Below are 22,182 nucleotides of genomic sequence, written 5' to 3'. Positions count from 1 at the left end.
AAGGCCCGGGGTGAAGAAAGGGGGTGAGACGGGGGTGCTGCTGACTGGTTTTCTGTCAAAAAAATATTTTTCTCGCCCGCATCTCTTCCGCTCTGCTCCGGCAGCAGTTAAGGTGATGTGTAAACAGGTTCTGGTGTGCCCTCGGACGTGTTTGTGAAACAAACTTGAAACGGACCGAGCCGCCTTCCCGAGCGGTGCCCCCGGAGGAGGGAGCCGGCCTTCCCCTGCCCGCCGGGGCGGCGGTTTGAAGGTTTAGCGTGAACCTGACCCGAGGGGGAGGTGGGACCGGGTGACAGGTTAGGGATGAGAGGGGGACACTAGAGCGGTGGGGAGGGGTTCGAGAGGCAGTGTTTACGCTGTAGTTAGTGTAGGTACGGGCCTGACGGAAGCAAGGATGTGCTTACTGGTATCTTAGGTGTAGCATTTCTGTTTTGAGGTGGTTTTTTTGTGAAGTTATAGGAACTTTGTTTTGGAGGTTTTGTAGTACGAGAAAATGAAAACATGCTCGTGTTAGATGTGGATTAGCAGCAACAGAAGCTGCTGATCTGCATCTAACACGAGCATGTTTTTATTTCTGCTGTAACTCTGTTTTGTCAGGGAAAAACGTGTTTCCAACTTTGCACTAATTTATCCCCAGGGGAAGATAAGAACTTTTTGTGCCTTATTCTTGTGTGTGTATGTGTGCGCATGTGACTTGAGTGTGTGAGTGAGATATTCCTGTGTGCCTGCATGGCAGTAACACCTGGCACTGGTGACCAGGTGCTAGTTTTAACTCTTCATCTGGGGGAAGAGAGTTTAAGATGATTGAACCTGCTGTCACATCAGTTAGTGGAAACCTCTGTGTTTCTGGAAACTGGGATATGTTTCAGACTGTTAAGACTTGTAAAGACCTGCAAGAGCAAAATAATTGTTTAGGTTTATATATTGCAAAGGCATCTTTGCTTGAACCTGGAAGAACTGGGATGTGTGTTTTGGTGTATGTTGATGTACTCCGAGTTCTCTTATAGTGACAATAGAACGCAACTCACAAGATCCAGTTCTATCATCTTGAAGACTATGTATGTGTCCAATGCCTTTCCCCCCCTGCCCCAACTTCCACTATTGTTTATGTTGAGAATTCAGCTGGCATGCTAAACTTCAACGTGTCACCTGCTTCTGCTTTTAGGAAGGGATTTGAATACTTGCTATGTTCAGCTGACTGACTTGACTTGCAAGTGTATTTCCGTTTCACTTTCAGGAAGCTGTTGATAAAACTGAGTGTAGTAGTAGTAGTAGTAGATAAACCTTGTCCACATGTCTTTTCTAGAAAATATTGCTGTCAAAGTAGTCGATGTTATTGTAACCCATTTGTGTGTCAGTTTTATCAACAAATGAAAGCAAATGCCCTTGGCTAAAAACTGGAAGAAAAAAAATCACTGGAATATAGAAAAAAAAGTTTTGAATTTTATTTAAAAGAATCCAATTTTAGAGAACTGGTATTCAGTGGAAAAAATAGGGTAGTTAACATGTCCTGAAGTTTGATGCTAAAACCTAGTCCCATAGTGGCTGTTTGCACCTGTAAATCTTGGTCCGTACCTTGGTCCCTTCATATGAAAGTTGTGTGTTTCTGCAGTGAAATGGTAGCTCTCAGAAAGTATTTCTCCTGCATTTGCTATACAGTGTGTTTCTGTCTAGATAGAGATTAGCTCTGAAATTAGAAATGTTACTGCCTTTTTAGCCTCTGCTGTAGCTTTTAAAAAAATTTACTTATTTTTGTGTTAGTGCAAGGGTCTGTCTGTTGTGTAGTAATTGCAAAGTTGCAACCTCATTATAGCTTTAAAGCAGTCTTGTATCGTAACTTTGTTTATTCAGAAATGTCTTGCACCCCTTTGTTATTAAGAAGTGAATAGAACTTAAAAATACACCATAGTTGAATTAAAATTGAGGTGTCTTGCACCTGGCTTTCTGATTTGATCTGGAAACTTAAGAGAACATTGAATTGCTTGTTTTGTTATGAGGTAGTATAAAAAAAGTGTGCCTGAGCTTCCAAGAACAAAATTCTGTACTAAAGTAAGTAGATCCTTGTATTTTAACTTTTTTTTTTATTATTATTATGTCTTCCCTTAAAGCTATAATGTGCTTGAATACAGATTTTTTTAAAAAGCACCTTAAAAAAATGTGTTCTTAAAAAATTTTTCTTAAATTCCTGGAAGAATACTTGTCATATTTGTTGTATATGTTTCTAAATGTTATCTTGGATAGAAATGTCTGTGGCAGTTTATGTAGAAGTACAGTTCTGTAGTAGGTCAAAATAATTTATTTTTTTTTGCCACAGATTTAAATGTCTGCTCTCTAAGTGATAATTTTTAAAAAATTATTGTTATAACATGAGTTATAGTGCTTGTCAAAATGAGTTACAGTGCTTGTCAAAAGCCAAGAAGTTTAAGTTTGGTTAACTTTGCTTCATTTGGGCTTTTGAGGTGTAAATAAAAAATTGGATGTAAGTGTTCTTCTACATGACAGAGATCTGCTAATATTTTAAAGTGAGATTTCAGATATACTGGACTGAGCAATTCAGAACAACCTGTTTCAGTTGTGTTTCCTGAATAAGGTTGACATTTTTTCTTCTTTTATTTCCAAATGTGCTTTAGCACAGATGTTCTCTGTTTGTGTTTGTTGCATTGGTCTCCTGACCAAGGTTCCTGTAAAAGCATATGAACTACTTAAAGTTTTTGGGTAGTCTCATTGACTTAAAAGCACCTACTTGCATGTTGACAGTTAACTTTGCGTGTGAGAGTTTTCAGGATGGGTTAATTGTGCTTTATAACAGCATAGGAAGAATTGTGTCAAATGAAATTATTGGACAGTAGGATGTTTAAAATTGTTCTTATGGAATAATTTTGCTTTTAGAGAGGGTGTGTGTATACCAAACATGGTATGTGCTAATCAGTAAGAGATTTCTGCATAGGATTAAAATATTTTATTATTTTTGCTGATCAAACACAAAAAGAACCATAAAATGTTCAGATTGCTTTTAATTTCTATTTTAACTTTAATTTATAATACTCTGCTAAAAATGGAATATTTGTATTGTGGTAGGTGTACTAGTTCAGCTTCTGGTCTGGTTGTATAATAAGCCCCAAATCAAGGTGTAAATGATCCTTGCCCAAATCAGTTATTGAGCCCCCCGATTTGTCTTGAGATAGAGTAGGTTATCAGTAGTGTTACAGAAAAGTGTGCATTATTTTTCCCCTTGACTTGCTTGCTCTGCCATCTGACTGCTCTTTACACTGCTAATATATTTAATTTTACAACCCTCTACATTTCCTAGGTGGATTCCTTTCAAATCATGCTGGTAGGTTAAAGCTAGTTTATAATTGAGACTTTTTGCAGACACATCTTTTTCCTGCTGAATTACAATGCAAGGGTTGTTGATCAGAAATTCATTAGTAAGTAAGCCATTGTTTCCTCTTGTTTTCCTTTTGATTTGCATTAATGTTTGGGGGGGTATTTTTAAGTATCATCTTGTACCCTATGTTGCTTAGAATTCTTCTTGATTGCAGTGAATAATTTAATGAACTTCTGAAGCATCTTCAAAGTTCTGACTTTCCAATTTTTTATGCATTTGGGGTCAATGATGGTTGAATATAGTTGGCTACGGTCAAGTTTTTTGTAGAAAGGTATAGTTTATTTAAAATTTAAAGCTAGTATAAAATGCTGGTGTATTTGTGGGAAGTAAAATAGAAGCTCCTACTTTGTATTACTCTCACTGAGCAGACAGTAATCCAGTGAATTATGTGAGTCCAGTGAGCATGACCATAAGAGTTGGAGCATGCTTTCTGTCTTTGAGTTACCTACTGAAGTGATGGGTGACTCTGGGTAAGTAAATTAACCAATTTATAGCCAAATTTTAGTCTGTAGTAAGAGGATAATGGTTTCCCATTATTTACTTGCATGGTTCAAGGCTTCTGTGGAGCTAGGTATCCGTTAACATATATAGTTAGAGAAAGCAATGTTAAAAACACCAAAATGGTCCTATACCAAATTCAGTAGGTGGCAGTTGTATTGTTTGTCCTTACATGTTTCAGAACTATATGCCCACAAAATTTTCATTACAATCTAAATTTGTGTGTATTTGAAAACAATAGCAAGGAGTTTCCAGGCACCAAAAAGCAGCAGTATGATTAATTACATTAAAACAGCCACCAACTATTTTAAATTGTAAACTGTTAATGTTTAGATTAGTAGGCAACTTCTTGGCAAACAAGTTTTTCTAAGGCTGCCTTCGTAACACAGACAATGATAATGTAATATTATATATAATCTTTTCTGTCTAAGGGTTGTAGGAAGATGCCCATCCTAGTGTAAAATAAGTAACTAATGCTTGTGTCAGTGGACTGTATACTTGTCAGACGGTGTATATGAATGTGTGATTTTTTTTTTTTTTTTTTGGTCAAGTTTTACTGGAATGGTATTTTTCCCCTCCCAGCCTACTAAAACTTTGCATTGTTTAAGGTAGACTGACTGTTCTTTGTAACTATTTTTAATGCATTTTTTTGTTCTAATTGTGAAAACTGTTCTTGGAAAGGAAGTGTTGCCAGAAATTTATAATGGTGGAAAGAAGGTCTGCCAACCTTCCTTCTGTTGCTCTGCTGTGTAGGGGACTTGTTCAGGTATATGCTTGGAGTCTTTCACCATTCAGTAGTAATGCAGTTTGTGAGAAAGCACTTGTTGCATATAAATATAATTTTAAAATAAAAAGTATAAAGTAGGAAAATAGCAGTGAAGCCAATATGTATTTATATATTTATATAATGACTAAGTAGGCTAAAGAAATGTATAGAAGAAAGTCTCTATCTTCCTGAGAGTTTATAGCATGCTTTGTGGTGTGGAGAAGTGGAAATCTGAAAGGTTTTCAAAAAGAAATCAGAGCTGTATGCAGTATCAACTTTTGGAAGACTGAAGAGATAATGACCAATTCTGAACCTTAAAACTTGCAATATTGTGTCCCCTTGTAAAACTGTTTGCAGTAAAAAATATCTTTATATGAGATATTTGATTAATTTGTTACAGTGTTGATACTCTTCTCGATACTTCACTGTGCGGTGTACGTTTTTTCAATGTCCTATGTTGAAATCTTAATTTATTGGCTTATTTACTGGGGGTAGATGCGTATTTCTAGTAAATTGATTAAGATCAGCATTGTACACAAGAATAAGTCAGTATCTCTTTATTTTATGGTGGAAGTTGAAGTGAATTCAGATTCCTGTGCTATTGAGATATGGAGTTAATTATTTTTTTTTAGGAAACTTTTTGGCATTTTCAGGATGATATGTTTTGGGCAATAAATACATGATTTGTTTTCCCCCTAATTCATGGAAGTTCAGATATATAAGGCCATGTATGTTCTGGGACATCTATGATGAAACAGGAAGTATTACAAATGTTTTGAAAGGATAACTTACAGTTTTCAAGAGACTGGTGCTCTTCTGAGCTTTCTTTATTTCAGGTAGGTGTGTATTGCGACTACCAGCAGTATATATTTGACGACAAGTAGTATTTTCATAACAGCTTCATTAGGTGTCTGCTAACTGTTGATACTAGTTGTGATCCTGATCTTTTGTCTCCAAAAGACATGTATCTTAGTTTAAATGACCTTGCTTTGGTTTTGTTTAAAGCATCTGACAGTTCTTTTAGGGTTCTAACTGTAGATTCAATTTCAGGTTTCCCTTTCTTAAATATGCTACTAGACTGAATTCGTAACAACAGCTCAACAAGTCTTGAAAACTGGGATGACCAAGTGTAGGTTTGGTTGGCAGCCAGGAGTGACTCGCTGAGAGCAGGTGTCTTTAACTGCCCCTTAACTGTAGCACATGTGTATTCCAGTATACAATTGCTGGACTTTTCTATACTAGTGAATACCTGTATCTGAAGAGTCCAGTTTTTAAGACAAAAACATTTTGAGAGGTGTCTTTTAAAACTCAGTAGATTAAGCATAGTCCACAGGCCACACTGTTAATGTATTTAGCAAAGAGCCTGAAGAGAAATAATGTAGACTGCAAATGAATGAACACTGTTAGTAAAATCTGTTGATGGATTGGTTTATGTCTGTATCTGCAAGAAATAGGGAAAGCAATACTGATAAATTCAGGTTGGGTTGTTCTGAAGAGCAGTGGGATGCATGATGACAAAGCTGACATTTTTTAAAAAGTAAAAATGAGAAAAACAGTGAAAATCAGAGGCAGTGAGGGAAGAGTGAAGTTTAATCTAGGCAAATGCATGCTGGGTTCATAATGCAGTATCCAGTACTGTTCAAATAAAGCAAATACCTAGGAAGATTTGATGCTGTTTTTCTCAGAAAGTGTGATTTAATGAGATTATTTGGTTTGTTTGTCCCTCCTTCCAGTGAGTGTATATCTGTGTATGTATATATAAAAATTTAAAGTACATTAAATATATAGAGGTAACTTTTGAGTTAAGTCAAAAGTTAAGCATTTAATTTATATATGGAAACTTAAATCAGAAAGAGAAATTAAGACTCCAGTTATGGTCCTACAGACCCCATAAAATTGTGTGTAGGTAGAGAAAGGATGTCCAGATTAGTGCACGCTCTTGGAAAAGATAGTCAGACCTGATTTAGTATGTATTCTGTAGGATGGCAGCTGGTCAGGCAGCCTGTGAGTGCATGCAGACTTCGAGAGTGTCTGCACCATGGCTCTTTTCCCTGAAGCAGGGGGGAGGGAGAGTCATGAAGAAATGTGGAAAAAGAAGGAAGTTGAGGGCTATCAGGGTGTGAGAGAAGTATTAAGAAACAAAAGAATAAATCTGTAAGAAACTAGGTTTTATTTTGCTGCTTATAGAAAGGAATATATCTGTATTTATGATTAGTAGTGTGTTTGTGTGTTGTTGGGTTTTTTTTTTTTAATGTATGCAAATCAACTTCCTTAGTCTCAGATGGTTCAGTAGTTTTTGGAATTGGCAGGGGAGAACTCTAATCTGAATCAAATCTTAATATTCTGCTCCAACTGAGCAATTGTTCTTTGCTCACATTGATGTAACTGTCCATGGCTCTGCAAGAGATTCCAGTGCAGTATTTAATTTTATAATGTGCTTCTAAAAATAAGGGCATAGTCTTATGTAACACTTTTTGTATTGTTAGCACCTAGAGGTTTCATCTGCACTGGTATGTAGTGGAACACATCCTACATCATTTTTGATTGTGGGTATTTACATCTGAAATATTTTCAGTGTCTGTGGCCAAACAGTAACTTTGCTTGTGTTTTAGGAATATCTGCACAGTTAGGCATGTTACTCATCAGCATTTGCAGAGTTTTATAGTATTATTTTGGCATATCTGAGTGAAACGATAGTTAGACAGTACTATATAGTACAGTAGAGATTTGTTTCTTTGAAGAAGCCTGCTGGATTTCTATTCACAGGTATGTGCAGTTTCTCAGAGACCTCTCACATAATATGGCTCTGCACTGTAACTGTAAGAGTTCTGAAAGTCTGTGGATGCTGCAGATGTGCAAAGATGTTAATTGTAGTAATGCAACTTTGAGGGCAAACTTGAAATATGCTTGAAAATAAACCTCACTTTTTTCAGTATTAGGTGACATTTATTATCAAATTATACATTCTCTTAGCTGTTGTACACCTCTTGCTGTAGCTTTAGCAATGTTTCGTCTATTTAATGTTATTTTTCCCATGTTTTTTGAATTTAGGCTGCAAATCACGTTAAATTAAATGATAAATGCATCATGTCTTGCTGATAGGATGACATCTGTACAGAACAAACTTGTAAATAATTTAAGGGACAGAAATTGGATTTATCAAGAATTACAGCTTTATTACAGAGCAACTTGTTTCTCATTTTTCACCACTTCTCGAGCAGGTGCTATATTTCGGAGCTCTATGTTAGGAGCACAGCTGAAATTTCAGAGTAGAAGATTAAAAAGTTGAGAGTCTCAAAATCTGAGGCCAAAATGGTCCTTATAAAAGTTAATTTTCTATTGTGTTGTTTACTGACATCCCAAGTTCTTCAATTTACAGTCCTTCTCTTTCTCTGAGGGATCCTGTAGTTCAGAGAAGAGTGAACTCGAATCTGAAGTCTGAAGAAGTAGGTACTTGTAAAACTAAACAAACAGGAAGTATCTTCATTGCATTGCAGTTTAAAGAATAAATGAGATTTTGTATATGCTTTTATTTTAATTTTTTAAAATTTTATTTTTTTTCATCTGAACAATTGAAATGACTTAATTTCCTAGCAGTGTCTAGGCCAGGTATCCAGGACTTTAGGTCAGGGGAAGTACAGTCAGCCCTCAGACCTCCTTGTCAACCATGAAGGTCAGCCTGAAAGACTGAAAAATTTGTGAAGCTTGTCAGAAGCCCATGCTTCAGTATGAGGGTTACGCTTGGTAAAGTATGGGTTACTTTTGTCTGTCCTGAGGCTAAACAGCATATATACATACTCAGATAGGTAGATAATGTGCTATTTCTACGTGATTAGGTTTTCTTTCTAGGTTGGACTTGGGCTCTTCAGTGGGAGAGAGGGAAATGACAGTAGGTGACAGCCTTTGGTAAGGCTGTGCCTTCTCCCTTTGACTGTGGATCTTAAGAGACCCTCTTGTCCCAGCTTGTGTAGGGGCAGGGGGTGGGTACCACAAAGCACTGCACCACCCTCCCTGGAGACCTGTGGATACCATTCCCTTATCCTGGTGATGGGGAGACAATCCCCCCTGGTTTGGGGGAACTGCTGAGTATTTTGTTTGAGGGGAAGGAGCAGGATGTTCAACACAAAATCATTGTTACTCTGTTTTGCCTTGTGAATAGCAGCACTTTGACTTTTTCTTAGTTCTGGGCTCTCCAAAGAGCCCTGAGACACAGCTGGAGCACTGTGGCTCTGGGGAAAGCAAGGACATTTGTCTGCTGGCACCGAGGGACTCCTGAGTGCCATATTCCTTATGTATTATAGAAAGGCCAGGACTGGATCCTAGCCATGGTGGAGTAGGCACAGACCTTTGATAGGTAAGGCAAGGAGAAGGAGGACAAGGGTGGGGAAAGCATCCCGGAGAGGAAGAGCCTATGCAGGCTGGGGGCCATGTTGTTCTGTGCCTGATGTGTCAGCTTGGGCCTAGCTTGTCAGTTAATACTCTGTGTGTAGAGGAGAAATGCAGTGTTTTTATAGTAAATATGCTCCTGTGTTCTGTTTGATATTGTTTCCTCTTTTTCTAGAGCAGTAATCCAGCAAGCCAAATGCAAGAAGAACACATGGGTTGTGTATTTCAGCATTTATGTGCCTAGTCTTTTTTAAAGAGTGTATTCCAGAGTTTTCTTACCACAACTGTGTCATCCATCTGTCCACTGGTAAGAGAAGACTGCTAATGTCGAGGAGGCCTGGTGGTTGTTGGCATTTTATCACTGAGTCTTCCTGGCCTGGTTTGACCAGGGCTGTGTTGGGAAACTGTTGGTATCACTAGGTTCACAGGAAGGGGTATTAGGAGAGGGGAGTTTTGTGAAAAGAATTTCCTATTTATTTTTGTGTAAATAGTCAGTATGTGCTTTTTACTTTAAATGCTTAATTGTCCTGCTAGTAGAATTTAATTTTGTGAAGTTGATGTGTTTATCCAGCACTCCTCATATAGCTTGCCATTTATGAAAAGTTTTAGGTTTTTTGTGGAAGATGATCTAACCCCCCCTTTCCTCTCTAATTAAGTAAAACTTTGAAATTTTGTCAGGTTTATTCAATGTCTGCCTTTTTGACTTTCAACTTGTAGAATGAATGGATAGTCTTTCATTGACTAACACAGGGTCAAGGATGAGCTCACATTCCTCTAATGTCACCCTTGTCATGGCACTCCATAAAACTGTGTGGGTTTGTTGTGATCCTTCTGAGGTATGGATATTTTGGTTGTGAACATGTTTTCTGTGAAAACTCTTAGTCACTAATAATTATAGTGACACTTTAAAATATCTGTTACTGTTTTTACTGGAAAGGAAAAAAGCATAGAAAACCTGAAGAGAATGATAGATTTTGCTTAGAAGTTAAGCTTCTGAAATTGTTACACATGAAGAGCATTTAAAATAATCCATTTGTCAGTGTTAAACTCTTAATACTGAAACAAAAAAAAAAAAGTGAAAATGGTCTTGCCTAATCAGTTGCCTTCGTGCTTTGTAGTGTCAAATGAAGAAGACATACCAAATTTTGCCATGATTAACAAAAGAAAATTCCATTTGGTGGTGTGTTTCTTCTCTCTGAATGCAGCTACCACAGTTCTGCCCACATTATCCTTTTTTATTTTTTTTTAATTTTTTTTCTCTCTTCTTTGAAGAACCACTCGGTATTTTTCTTCTCTGAGGTAACTGTTCAGCCATGTGAGGGTAAAGGTGCTATCCTGGAACAAGTTGGACAGCTGCTGACAGAGTGGGTTTGGTTTGGATTCCACAGCAAGTTCTTGTCATATACTGGAAACCTCACCAGATCCTGCTCCTGTCAGCAGTTCAACCTCCGTGGACAATATCAAACTGGCAAAATAAAATTGGCAAAAATCAGAATTACGTATGGCAGGATTACTACTGGAAATATGTCCCTTGAGCAAGAATGAGACTCCTAGTGATAGCTTGTAAGTACACATCTTTTTTGAGGAGCTAATTTAAACTTGGGGTGGATGTATGAAGTGATAGTGATTAAAAATCTATGCAACACTGTTGAGGTGGTGATATCCCTCACATACTCATTTTGTAATATTTCCTTTACATTTTTTGTAATATCAAATATGCTTTGAAATTTTAGCTATTAAAACAGTTATTTTTTTCTTTTTATTACTTACTGCAAGAAGCTTTGAATTGGGTTACTATGTAAATCTAGATAGAAGCAGCTATGTTCCATCAAGTGGTGAAGGCATTCCCAGTGTTTATACAGGCACATGATGCTGTGAACTTAATTTTTATCTGAAGAGAGGGTTTTAGATAAATGCAGAACACTTTATCTAGTCTTTTTTTGTCTTCTGTGCTCCCAGAATGCCTTATTTTTCTACCTTACATATTCTTAACTTTTGGGTTTTTGTCCCTGTACCTCTGTTACTCTTTTTCATCTATTCTTTTCATTTGGTTTCTTTGCTTCCCTGGCAATCTAAGATTGAAAAGTGAAGTTCTGGATTACCTCATGTTCTTCCTGATTATTAGTCTTTGTATTGCCATGTCATAAACTTGTCTCGTTTTCAGGTCATAAACTGAGAGGGATATAGGTCATTGTTTATATGAGCATTTGAAGTTCTGTTATAAACGAACTCCTCCCTCAGTCAGTACATAAACCCCTGCTTCAATGGCTGTTAAAATTGCAAACAAGGCAATCTGAATTTGGGAAATGCTGGAATGAAGGTTTTCTTTTAAATCAGGTTCCATCTGCATTTCACTGTTACATAGTTTTTTGATCAGTGTTTTTCACAGAGGACTCTGGCCTCATTTGATGGCAGGATGTGTGCTGTTTGCTCACTAAGATTTTTCTTTTTTTAATCCCATTGTTCAGGTCATGCTATCCAAAATTAGACATAAATTCTAGATTAATGTTTTCTCCCCAGTTTCTTCATTACAATTTCATGGAAGTGCTTTATAATATGCTTTTGCAGAAGTTGTATTTTTACGTTGCCTCACTGAGGTGACAGCCATGCATTACAAGTAGAAAAGCATTGGCTTAATATTTCATAACAGAAATATCTTTCATTTAATTTACAGCTGTGAATTGTTAAGGCTTCTGCATAGACTTTTGAAATATTTAAGGCAGAAGCCACTTGTGAAAATTGTTGTGTGGCTCCCCCAGCATTCTTTAAAAAAACCCCAAAAAACCCTTAAGGACAGGCATAAAATCAATTTGCATGTGTGACATTTAAACATTTTATCTAGACACGTTGTTTTCTTTCTATAGTGTCTGTGTCATTAATTAGAAAAAGATAGAAGTACATCTTGACAGTGGTTGCCGGTCCATTGGCTGTGCACCAAAAGAAGGAGGAAATCCAGAAATGGTGGGTGCAGGGTCTGAAGTGCATGATGTAGTGGCTGGGTCTTTGGGACTCTCTGCTTTCCTGTCAGCATCTTTACATATCTGTCTCTTTCTACAGTTTTCTGTTCCTGTTCTGAACTCCAATTCTTCTGGTTTCCTGCTCCCTGGTGTCCTAGCTATCCTCCTTATGGCACCCAACTGAATTTTAGGAGAATTAAAAGTATTCCTCAGTCCTAGGGTGAAGTGTCCTTAGCTATCCTGTGGCTAGGATTACATCCACACCATTGCACAGGGTTTCATGCAAGAAGGTGAAACATGTTGTAGATCAGCAGAGAGAAGTTGTGAAGCTCTGTACAATCTCAGTGTAGCATGTGAGCAGGGTGGTGTTGCAGTGCCTTACAGCTGAAGCAAACTTGAGCAGGTCTTCCTTGTGATGGTACGCAGTGCCTTCCTAAGACAAGAACATACCCTGCGTGTCAGTCTTCCACTGTGTTCAAGTGCTAGAGCATCCTGACAGACTAGATTTGAAAATGTTTTCAGCTGGAGGGGTGATAATTTCCTGTTTAAAAACATCCAGAAATGATTTAACTATCTTAGTTACTTTAAAAAAAAAAAAAAAATCTGATCAGTTCAGCCTGAAAGATGGTTAAAGGAGGTATTTGGGCATAAAAGGCTTGTGCATTCTGTAATTTGGCCAAGTGAATGAATATGGGGTCTTAAAAGCAATAATTTGAGATTATCCAACACAGTATTACTGCCTGTGCTGTCTGTAACAATTTAAGTCATTCTTAAAAGTAAAACCAAATCTATGTTTTCATAGCTTTTTCTCCTTCCAAAGTAGTGTGTTTGAAGGCAATGTTAAACAAGGCCGAGATTAAAGTGCATTTCATGTGCATACAATTTATTGTGCAGTTCTCTGAATATGGAGTATAAGAAGAGCTATAGAAAATTTCTGGAAAATCATTAGTCTAAAAGTGTTGGATAAACAGGATTGTTTTCAGAATTTCTAACTTTAAAACATGATACAGTTTTCAAAGTGAGTTATCTACCCAAGATTTCTTTTGAAAATGACGCTGGAGTTAAATGCTTAGAAAATATTTTTGCGGTCGTGGTATTTTTTTGGTTTGTGTTGTTTTATGAAAAGAAGCTTCACTTGATGAAAGAGATTGTGTCTATAGAAGGGTTGCTGACATTTATGAAAATAGATTGGAAAGCAGGGTTTAGCTGTATTCATAGTTAAGGAATGACTACCATTGCTACATTAAAAAAAAAAAAAAAAAAAAGGCAAGCTGGTATTGTAAACAAAAATATGTTAATATCAGAAGATGCTAAGTTGTAAGGGCATGGGAGAATTATGTAATCAGGAAAAGGATGAAGCAATTAAAAGAGAAAGTGTTTGTTATATGAGGAGTGAATGCTCTCAGGTGAGGTGAAGGTTTTAGTTTTATTTGGTGTGTTCACACGTTAAAGCTATTGCGAAAGTAGTAAAGATGTCTAGTCAAGTGATATATGACTAATTTTCTCCTCTTCTTCATATTTTTTAAAATTTTATTCAAATTCAAGTGAGGTAGTGAATACCCAGACTCAGCTATGATTCTTTGGGTGTCAGTTTATGATCCAGATTTATCCCATCTCTCTTCCTCCACTTAATTTTAATGCTTGAGGTGATATTTCTCTCTTCTGACTTCAGATGGCTAAAAGGTAGGCATCTAGGCCTCTAGAATTCCAGGGAAAGAAATGGAAGCCCTTCTTATTTATGCTTGAATACCAGAACTGAGCATTTTCTCTCTAAATGAGTAAGTGTAACTGAACAGAGTATGTGTGTTACAGTAATGTGTATAACAGATCATACAGTCAGTGTAAGCACTGCTGTAACTCTTCCTTCTTTTCAGACTATACTTGTGCAATACACAGAGCAAATACGCTGCTGATAATGAGCAATCCATAGTTTACACTAGGATGGATTTATAATGTGTAGCTGTGGCATTGTGAGTTGCTGGAGTAAAATTCGCCTGTTTATGCTTCAATATCCAGGTAGAGATATTTTTTTTCTTGTTATGCAGGTGGTGTTTTCTGCATGTAACCCAGGGTTTGGGTAAAAATCTTTCTATATAAAATAGGCAGTAGTGATGCTAGACTTGTGCTAAAGCATAAGAACCTAAGTAAGTCTTGTATCACTGTAGCAATTACAGTAACAATTGTGCGACAGTGTATAGTCAGTAGAATCCCTGTGGGATTATGTATTTTTTGAACACTGCCTCCGTGTGCCTGTGAGAGTAGTGTTTACTGAGATCACAAATGAGAATCTGGTTAGTGTATTTTTCTGTAAGGGGTCAGTTCTGGACTCATACTTTCTTCTCCCCCCTCTGTCGGGCCTATGTTGTGGTGCTTGTCCTTCTTGATGAAGGGCCTGTCTTGAATTATGGTTTGTTTACTGGTTCTTCACTGGCTTCTTGCTGCTTGCTCCTCAGGCATGGTGCCTCTGGGTTTTTTCCTCTTAAACCTTCTTTGTCAGGGAAAACCAGAGTCTGTAGTTTATAAAACATATTTAGATACTTTTGGCTGAAAAGTGTGGTAAATTTTTAATGTATAATTTTATAATGATGTGTAATGTTAGTGCAGAGTTTTGCTAATTTTGCAGACTCTTAATGTGTGCTTCCCCCTTCAGGTGCATATATAAATCATTGCTGGTTTTGAGTAAAAATATATGTGTAAATTAGTTTTGTGCTTACTTTTAGAGAACAGAACAGTATAAGTTGAATTAGGTGTAGAATATGCAGAATAAAAAGTTTGCGAGCCATGTAATTTTTGCTTAGTAGATAACTTGGTGTCCTGTAATTTTGTACTTTTTAGATCTATTGTGAGAAAGCTCTTAATGGGCCACCATGCTAATGGTATGAAGTTAGCCCAAGGTACTGACCTTGCTTGTGAAAACCTCCTTAAAATATGAGGTAGAATTCTTGTCACAATTTCTCTGTCCTAACAAAGTTCTAAATTGGGCTATGGTGCCTTTGAGTTTTGGTTTTGGTTCTTTTTGTTTAAGATCGAGTTTTGTTTGTTAAGTTAAATATGTAACATACTCAAGAATCTCTTGAGTTCTGATAGTGTTAAAATGATGATGTGTTGTTCTTCAAATTGGCTATTAGACTTTGCGACTGTAGAAATGTACTCAGTACTGATGGACTTACTATAATAAACATGTACTGTGAAAACTTTTTTAAAAAAAGGAAGAGTTCTGGATCAGTAAGAAATGTAATGCTAAAAATCTAATTTTCTGAAGAGAGGTAGATATGGAAGTGGTTAAGGGAGCCTCCATTAGGGCAGCAGAAGTATATTACTCCCATATACATCATGTAACTGACACATGTTAATCATGATGAACTTCAAAGGAGTAAATTACTGAAACAATTTCATTTAGGCTTTTATCTTGGGATGGTTGGTCATAATTTAGGAATGCTTTACTTTGAAAGAAAAGTATGAGTGAGTTAATTGTATTTAATCGAAAACTTTCTCTTAAGGGATTTTTTTACAGTGGAGCCATACTAAATGGCATTAAATAGTAACTATGCCAATTAGAAAAGATGATGATCTTTCATATTTTAGTATAAAAAACCTTTTAACTTGGGTTTCCTGTGGTTTTGAAGATTCTTGAAGGGCCAGTTCTTTTAAAAAGTGAAATTTCTTTTGTGTTAAGTGTAAGCCTTGCTGGGTTTCATTTCAGTATTAAAACCTATAGTTTGTCATTACTGCAGATAAGTGAAGATTTATTTTTTTTTTCCCCCCCTTCATCCTGTTACAGAGAAGTCTAGAGATTTATGGGTTTTTTTCTGGTGTTGTTTTGTTTTGTTTTGTTTTTTTAAATTCTGCAGTGAAAAGTATATGTTTACTTTTGATTTGCAGACATGAGTTGCAATCTCCAAACTGATATGCCATTGAGTACGTATTAGAAGATTGAACAATCTCTTTTTTTCCCATATAGATTTGTTTTGAGGAATAATATAACCTGTCATTGCTATGTTTTGCATCCTTGAAGAATTTAGTGAACAATTCTCAAGTGAACTTCTTCCTTATAGAACGTTGTTACGGTAAAAGGAAAATTTAGAATTGCATATTGAAAGGTGCCTCATAACACCTCAAACCCACCGTGTCACTTTTGTTAAACCAAGTTAATAGTTGAAGTTTTTATCCTTCTGGGAAGTAGAAAATCATACCACTGCAGTCTAATATGGTGCAGAGAAATGCCTGTGGTATCACTAGCTATTGCAGAGGACTTTGATCCTGACCTCAAGATCAGAATGGTGAGTAAAGGAGATGCTGAAATTAAAGGCATTATACCCGCTTTAAAATATCTTTAGCACATGTCCAGCTAGGAGACTGAGAGTACTGTCTTCTGTTTGTTTCAAAGCGTATGTTTGTTAAGCGAACACTTTAGATATTTGGGATGCTTAAAACTACCTGATGGACTTCCTAAATAAGATTTGTGTTAACCATTTAAGTAAATAACGTCTCTGTTAAAGGGTTAACAGAGATGTTACTTAGGCATTATGTCTAGTTTTCCTCACTTAACTCAAAGGACCTTCTCATGGGGTTGTTATGGAAAGTAAATGTCCAGATCCCGGTATTCCCCTGCTGCAGCTGAATTAGGAGAGGGGTGGCTGATTGTGGATCTCCTGCCTTGGAGATCAGTGTTCTGGAAGGTACTAGTATTTGATAAACAGATAACATACAAGACTGTAGGAGGATGTCAGCTGAAATGCTGTTTAAGGGTTTGTAAAGCAAAAGCTATTAAACTGTTCTTCTTTTGCATTATTTCTCTGATTCTGTGTGACTGGTCTTGCAGCTCACCATTCCAAGGGCATAGAGGAATAAGCTCTGTGTCTTAGAATTATTTTTACTTCTCTGCCTTTCTTGAAAATGCCAGTGTTACCATTCATAGCCTGCAGAAGGTGTTTTGTATAGGAAGTGAAAAGCATTAAATGGAGAGATTTTAGAAGAAGTATGGGAATGTAAAAAGCAATGAAGGTCTTGGAGAATGTGGGCTTTTCAGGACAGCATCATGTTTTTGTCTCTTGGAAGCAAGAGGCAGAAACCATTTACACAAGGTGCTGGTTTCCCCTAGGAAGATTAGGGAAGAAGGACCTAAACCTATTCTGAAGCTTTACTTCTGCAGTGTCAGTCTTCCAAGTGAAATGTCAATTGCAAAGCAATGGTTTTGATAGAGCCATGTCTGATCAGACTACTTATGATCATCATTGCCTCAAAGTGCTTTTTTTTTTTTTTTCCTCTTCATTCATAAAATCTTCCTGGCAGACAGGGGCCTGCTGGTACAGGTACCTGCGTGACAGTTAAACATGAACCCAGGAGATCCTGCCAGTCTGTAAACTGGCTGCAGAGTTGCTGTGAGAACCAGTGGAGAAGTTGGTTGGCAGAGCCTGCTCTGATAAGTCTGGAAAGTCATTTCTTCACTGTTCCTTGCTAGACAGGCTTGCAAGCACTGCCTTAGGCTTTAACAATTAACTCCGATTTCCAGCAAGGCAGCTGAATCAGAGAACTGCTACATCAGGGAAAGACATGAACAAGTTTCTAAAGAGATATTTCAGGTAGTTTGCTGGGCTCTTCTCCAGTTTAAACGTCATCTAGGAAGCTATTGGTGTTCTTGGTCCTTCTTATAAAATTAGATTTTGGAGGTCATAGATGTAATATTTCATAGACAGAGCAAGGTGCTGGCTCGCCAACTAATTTAAACCTGTCATTGAAGTAAGATGTTGTGTGTCTGTTCATGATGTGACTAATATGACACTTCACGAAGTATCCATTTGAAATTTGCTGAGTTGAGGTGAAGTCCAAGATCGTTTTCTGCATAAAATGCCTTTTTCTGTAGCTGTCTGTAGTGAGTATACTTATTTTGCACAACATTTCCAGAATAATTTCTGCATTTTTGTTCTGCTTTGCCTATTTAAATGTTAGTATCATGCCAGTAAGCAAATGGGTAGAAAGGTCCTATTGTTTTTCATGTCAGTATTACCTTTTTACAAAAGTCACTTCATAAGCTACTAACTCAAAATAGAAAAGTTCTCTTGGGACAGATCTGCAAAATGAGTTATGGTAAAAAAACTTCATGGGGAGAAACTTCAAGTCTGTTGCCTTGCATTGCTCTAGACTCCTCTCAGGGTTTTTTTGTTCTGTTTTTGTTCTGGTTTTATCTATATGTCTGTCTTATCCAAAGGTAGCTTTCTGATAGTTTCCTAACTGTCAAATTACTTCTTAGCTTCTTTAAGCATGTCTGCTTCCAGGAGCCAGATCTTCAGCCTTTCTAGTAGCAAGTCCTAAGTCTGGCTCTTAGCTGCTACAGGCTGAGTATCCATTATAATAGGCTTATAGAATTTATTTTTCTAGGAATAACATTTTTTTATAAGTTCTCTTTGTCTCGCTTCTCAGCCTTCAGATGGAGAAACAGAAACTGCATTCCTTGCATTCTATCTATAGAGAGGGAATGAAGGAGGGAACCTGTGCTGTTCAGTAAAGGATATAAATGTGGAATTTGCTCTTCTGTGTAGTAGCAAAATATGCTAACAACTCCCTGTAACTTTTGTTTGTGTTACTACTTTCAGCTGGTTAAGTAAGATCTATGCAGGACTAACAAATATTCAGTGCATAATTTTATCTTTGGAGACTCAGCATGCAAAGGAAGGAAAAGTAGAATGGCTTGTATCATATTAATACTCACTGTCAATCTTTGATAATACAGTCAGCTCCATTTTCCCTATCTGTTGCTTTTGGTGTTTAAGAGGTACTGCCTGAGACTTTTGGCTTTTTTTCACCTTGTCTCAGTTGCTCTTCATGCTCTTGTCAGAAGTGAGTGAAAATGCACATAGGGCATGTCCAACTCAACTCAAAACAAACTCTAAAAGAGTTATTTACTCATCTATTTATCTAAACATAAACTGTTCTATTATGCTTTTTTTCAAATAACTTATGAGAATGTATTGAATTTCCCCAAAAAATTGCTTTGCATATTGAATTGTAATTTAAGATGTATTCAGAAGTCCAGATGTGTACAAGAGCAGAGATTCTACCAGCATTAGTTTTTATTTGTTTTGTCATGGAAGGTTTTCAAACACTTTTCTTGTTACTGTATTATTACAGGAACTGTTTAACGGAATGAAAGGCCAGCAAATACATAGCAAGAAAAATTTGAACGTGAGGCAGTCTGGGGATGATACTACTGGGAAAACTTATTAAAACTACTATATATTTTTATATTTAAATCTGTATAAATATAATTATCTCTAGCATTGACTTTGGAGCATTTTTTGAATGTTTTATTATTGATACATATCTTCTAATCTTAATTACATATAGTCAGTCAAGAAGATCTCTGAGTGCTTATTCCCAGAAGATTTCTTTTTAAATAGTGCAGGAGAAGAGTTTAGCATACATAGTAACATTTGTAATACTGAAATTTGATGTAAAGCCTTAAGTGTTCTAATGTACCTTCCCTTAAAGGAATGGTCCTTAATATGTTGTAAAATAATCGAAGCAGTGCTCTGTATAAGAGTGCTATTTATAAGAGTGCCTGTGTAATGACACATTTTTAATTAAAAGATCCTTGTGCTTTCAGATATATCTGTGCTTACTTTAGGAGGTGAACTTTTTCTTCTTTAGCTCTCATGTAAATATTACTGGTGCCTTAAGAACTGATGAGTGGAATTACTGTTCTGGTCCATCATATTTAAGAGTGTGGAGTGGCACGGACAATACTGAAGCAATAATTTGACCTAACAAGGTCTTGCATTGTCATCTGCAATACATCAGAAGAAAAGTTTGCCGTTTAGCTCTTCCTATTTAAAGAGCAAAAGGCTGAATAGTTTTCTGACTTGAGAACGTAGCATGTTTATGACAGAGGAGACAAATAAGCTTCATGTTGTTCCTGGGTACTTTGGATTTACCATTCAGGGATAAAGGAGAGTTTTTTTTTATCAAAGGTGAAATAACCTGGACGCTGGTCAGCTGGAAGAGATGTGCAGATTGGTTTATTGACAGTGCTACCTTGCTCCTTCCTATACAGGGAATGTAAAATCTGGGTAAGGCTTAGAAGGAGTAATTGTAGCCATACTTTTCAATGCAATTAGATTTTTATAATTTTGCTTGATAATTATAGGTACTCAGCAAATTTTTGAAGTTCTTCTCTGTTGTCCAGTGTTGAAATGTAAGCAGTGAAGTCCAGATTTTTAGTGTACCTGGCTAAAGACAGTTATGCAGACAAACACTCAGTTATGCAGGAATATGCTATGATATCTAATGTGAAAACCAGCTTTTCTTGAAATTAATATGTGAAGGGTATGTTATTACTGGGGAGTTGTAGATCACAGTGCTTTTCTTGTATTTTACTCCTTGAATTTTTGTTACTTGTTGCCTGTTTAAAACAAGAGGAGGGAAAAATGAAGGGAAAGGGGAAAGGCTCTTCTCCAACCCTTTTTCCCCTCTTAGAAAAAAAAGGGGGTGTGTGTGTGTGAGGGGACACCTTAATTTCCAGATCTTAATTGAGAATAGACTGGGCCCTGTTGGTATCAGTAGGATTCCCTGTGTGTAAAAGCAGCTGCATTTGGGAAGAGATTGGCCCCAATCCTACGCTAAACATAGCTTGATTTAAGACAGGAGTTTCTGCTTTGACTTCAGTGAAGCTAATTGTGTGTATAGTGTTTCCATTTGTGGAGTAAGTTGTGTGAGAAGAAAATAGAGGTGTGTTTGAAGGGACACTGCTGATTTGTTTTAAGTTGACATTTTCTAATAACACATTTTGAATATTATACCATGAGGCCTTTTTATTTGTTCAAGTACTTTTTCTTTCCCTGCATTTCTGTTGCTGTTTTACAGTTTGCTGCAGACATTCTTCTGCTTATCAGCAGAGGTATCTTGCTAGTCTGTTCTCTTCCTCCTCGTGCACCCTCTGCTCGCTGCTGGCTCTTCAGGGGCAGGGTTGTTTCTACTGGTTTTTGCTGTTGGACGCTGCGTTAGTCTGGACGGGCAGGAGTGCATGAGCAGCACACAGCATCGATGGACAAACTGGGAAGTGCCAGCAAGAGTGAAACCAGTGATCTGCAAAGTGCTCTCAAAATAAGCAAAAATACTAATAAAAATTTGAGTAACTTTGCCTGATGATTGGGCATTTGTTTGCGAGCAGAGCTGACAAGTGCATAAACCACTGTTTTGTGGTTTTAATAAAATCTGCAAGATGTATTTATTGAAGACGTGTACTCTTGTCTCTGAGGAGTATGTGTGTATTAAGGGTGAAGGCATGTCTCCTTATCCTTGTAATAGTAAGTCCTACTTAAGAGATATGCAGCTGTTTATCATGAATTGCACTTTCATTTTGCTCTGTTATTGTGGCTGCATTACTGTAAAATCGCTGTACTGGCAACCTAAAAATAAGGGCATTTTGGGATTATCTAATACCCACTTAAATAGAAGTGGATAAAATGCTTGAAACATTAATGGGATATTGTACTGTGGTGTCAGATTAAATGAAAAGATTGGAGAAGATACACCTGTGTTTGGTCTACATTGTTTGAGTAAATCAGTATAGCTCTGCATCAGTGCTTGACTGTGCTAGAGTAGCACAGGTGTGTGTCTGTAGCTCCGCATAAACATATGATGCTTGAAAAATTAAGGAGAATGAAACTTGGAGAAATGTTATTCATTAGCTGAAATAGAATGAAATCCAGTTTCAGTGTAAAATTTAATTGAGCTGCAGTGATGTATACTGACCAACTTTAAACAAGAAAGCAGTAGTAGTGCAGGTGTGCTCAAACAAGTGTGTTGATTTGTGCTGAGTCCCAGTGTGCAGAAGTTGAATTGTTGCTGTCAGGACTGTCTCAGTTCCGTTTCCTCAGACAGTCTGCCAAATGTTGCTTGTGCTGTAAAGCTGGGGTCAGACACTGCATCCAACTGTTTGACAAATATTTAGTTAATTTGTTAACATCTTTGCCCAAACTTCTTATTGAATGTGGTACTCCTTTAATTAATACTAAAAAAGAAAGGTACTTTTGCAGGTTTCTGACAGATGTGAAGATTCTTTTACCTCTGAGGCATAACCCATATGTGTTTGCGTGAAGATCCTTGTATGTCCACAGCTACTTGATCCAGAGACCTCTTCTTTGCAGTTGGTGTTTAGCTGAAGTATTCCTGGTGCCCCCCTGCCCCCC

The 22,182-nt window shown here is 37.0% G+C and overlaps 1 protein-coding gene across 1 annotated transcript in view; it reads left to right on the top strand.

Moving 5' to 3' along the window:
- The first annotated feature begins 11,981 nt into the window (after window positions 1–11,981).
- Window positions 11,982–22,182, top strand: part of CNOT2 (CCR4-NOT transcription complex subunit 2) — a 77,714-nt gene continuing 67,513 nt past the window's right edge. Inside the window, exon 1 of the mRNA XM_026867938.1 lies at window positions 11,982–11,999. Within this exon, the coding sequence (XP_026723739.1) occupies window positions 11,997–11,999 (3 nt within the window). The 5' untranslated portion in view covers window positions 11,982–11,996. The remainder of the gene's footprint in view (window positions 12,000–22,182) is intronic.

Source organism: Athene cunicularia (assembly GCF_003259725.1).
Source record: "Athene cunicularia isolate RWA chromosome 1 unlocalized genomic scaffold, athCun1 chr1_part2, whole genome shotgun sequence".
NCBI lineage: Eukaryota > Metazoa > Chordata > Aves > Strigiformes > Strigidae > Athene > Athene cunicularia.
The sequence above is the reverse complement of the archived record's forward strand: the minus strand, read 5'-3'. Positions and strand labels throughout refer to the sequence as shown.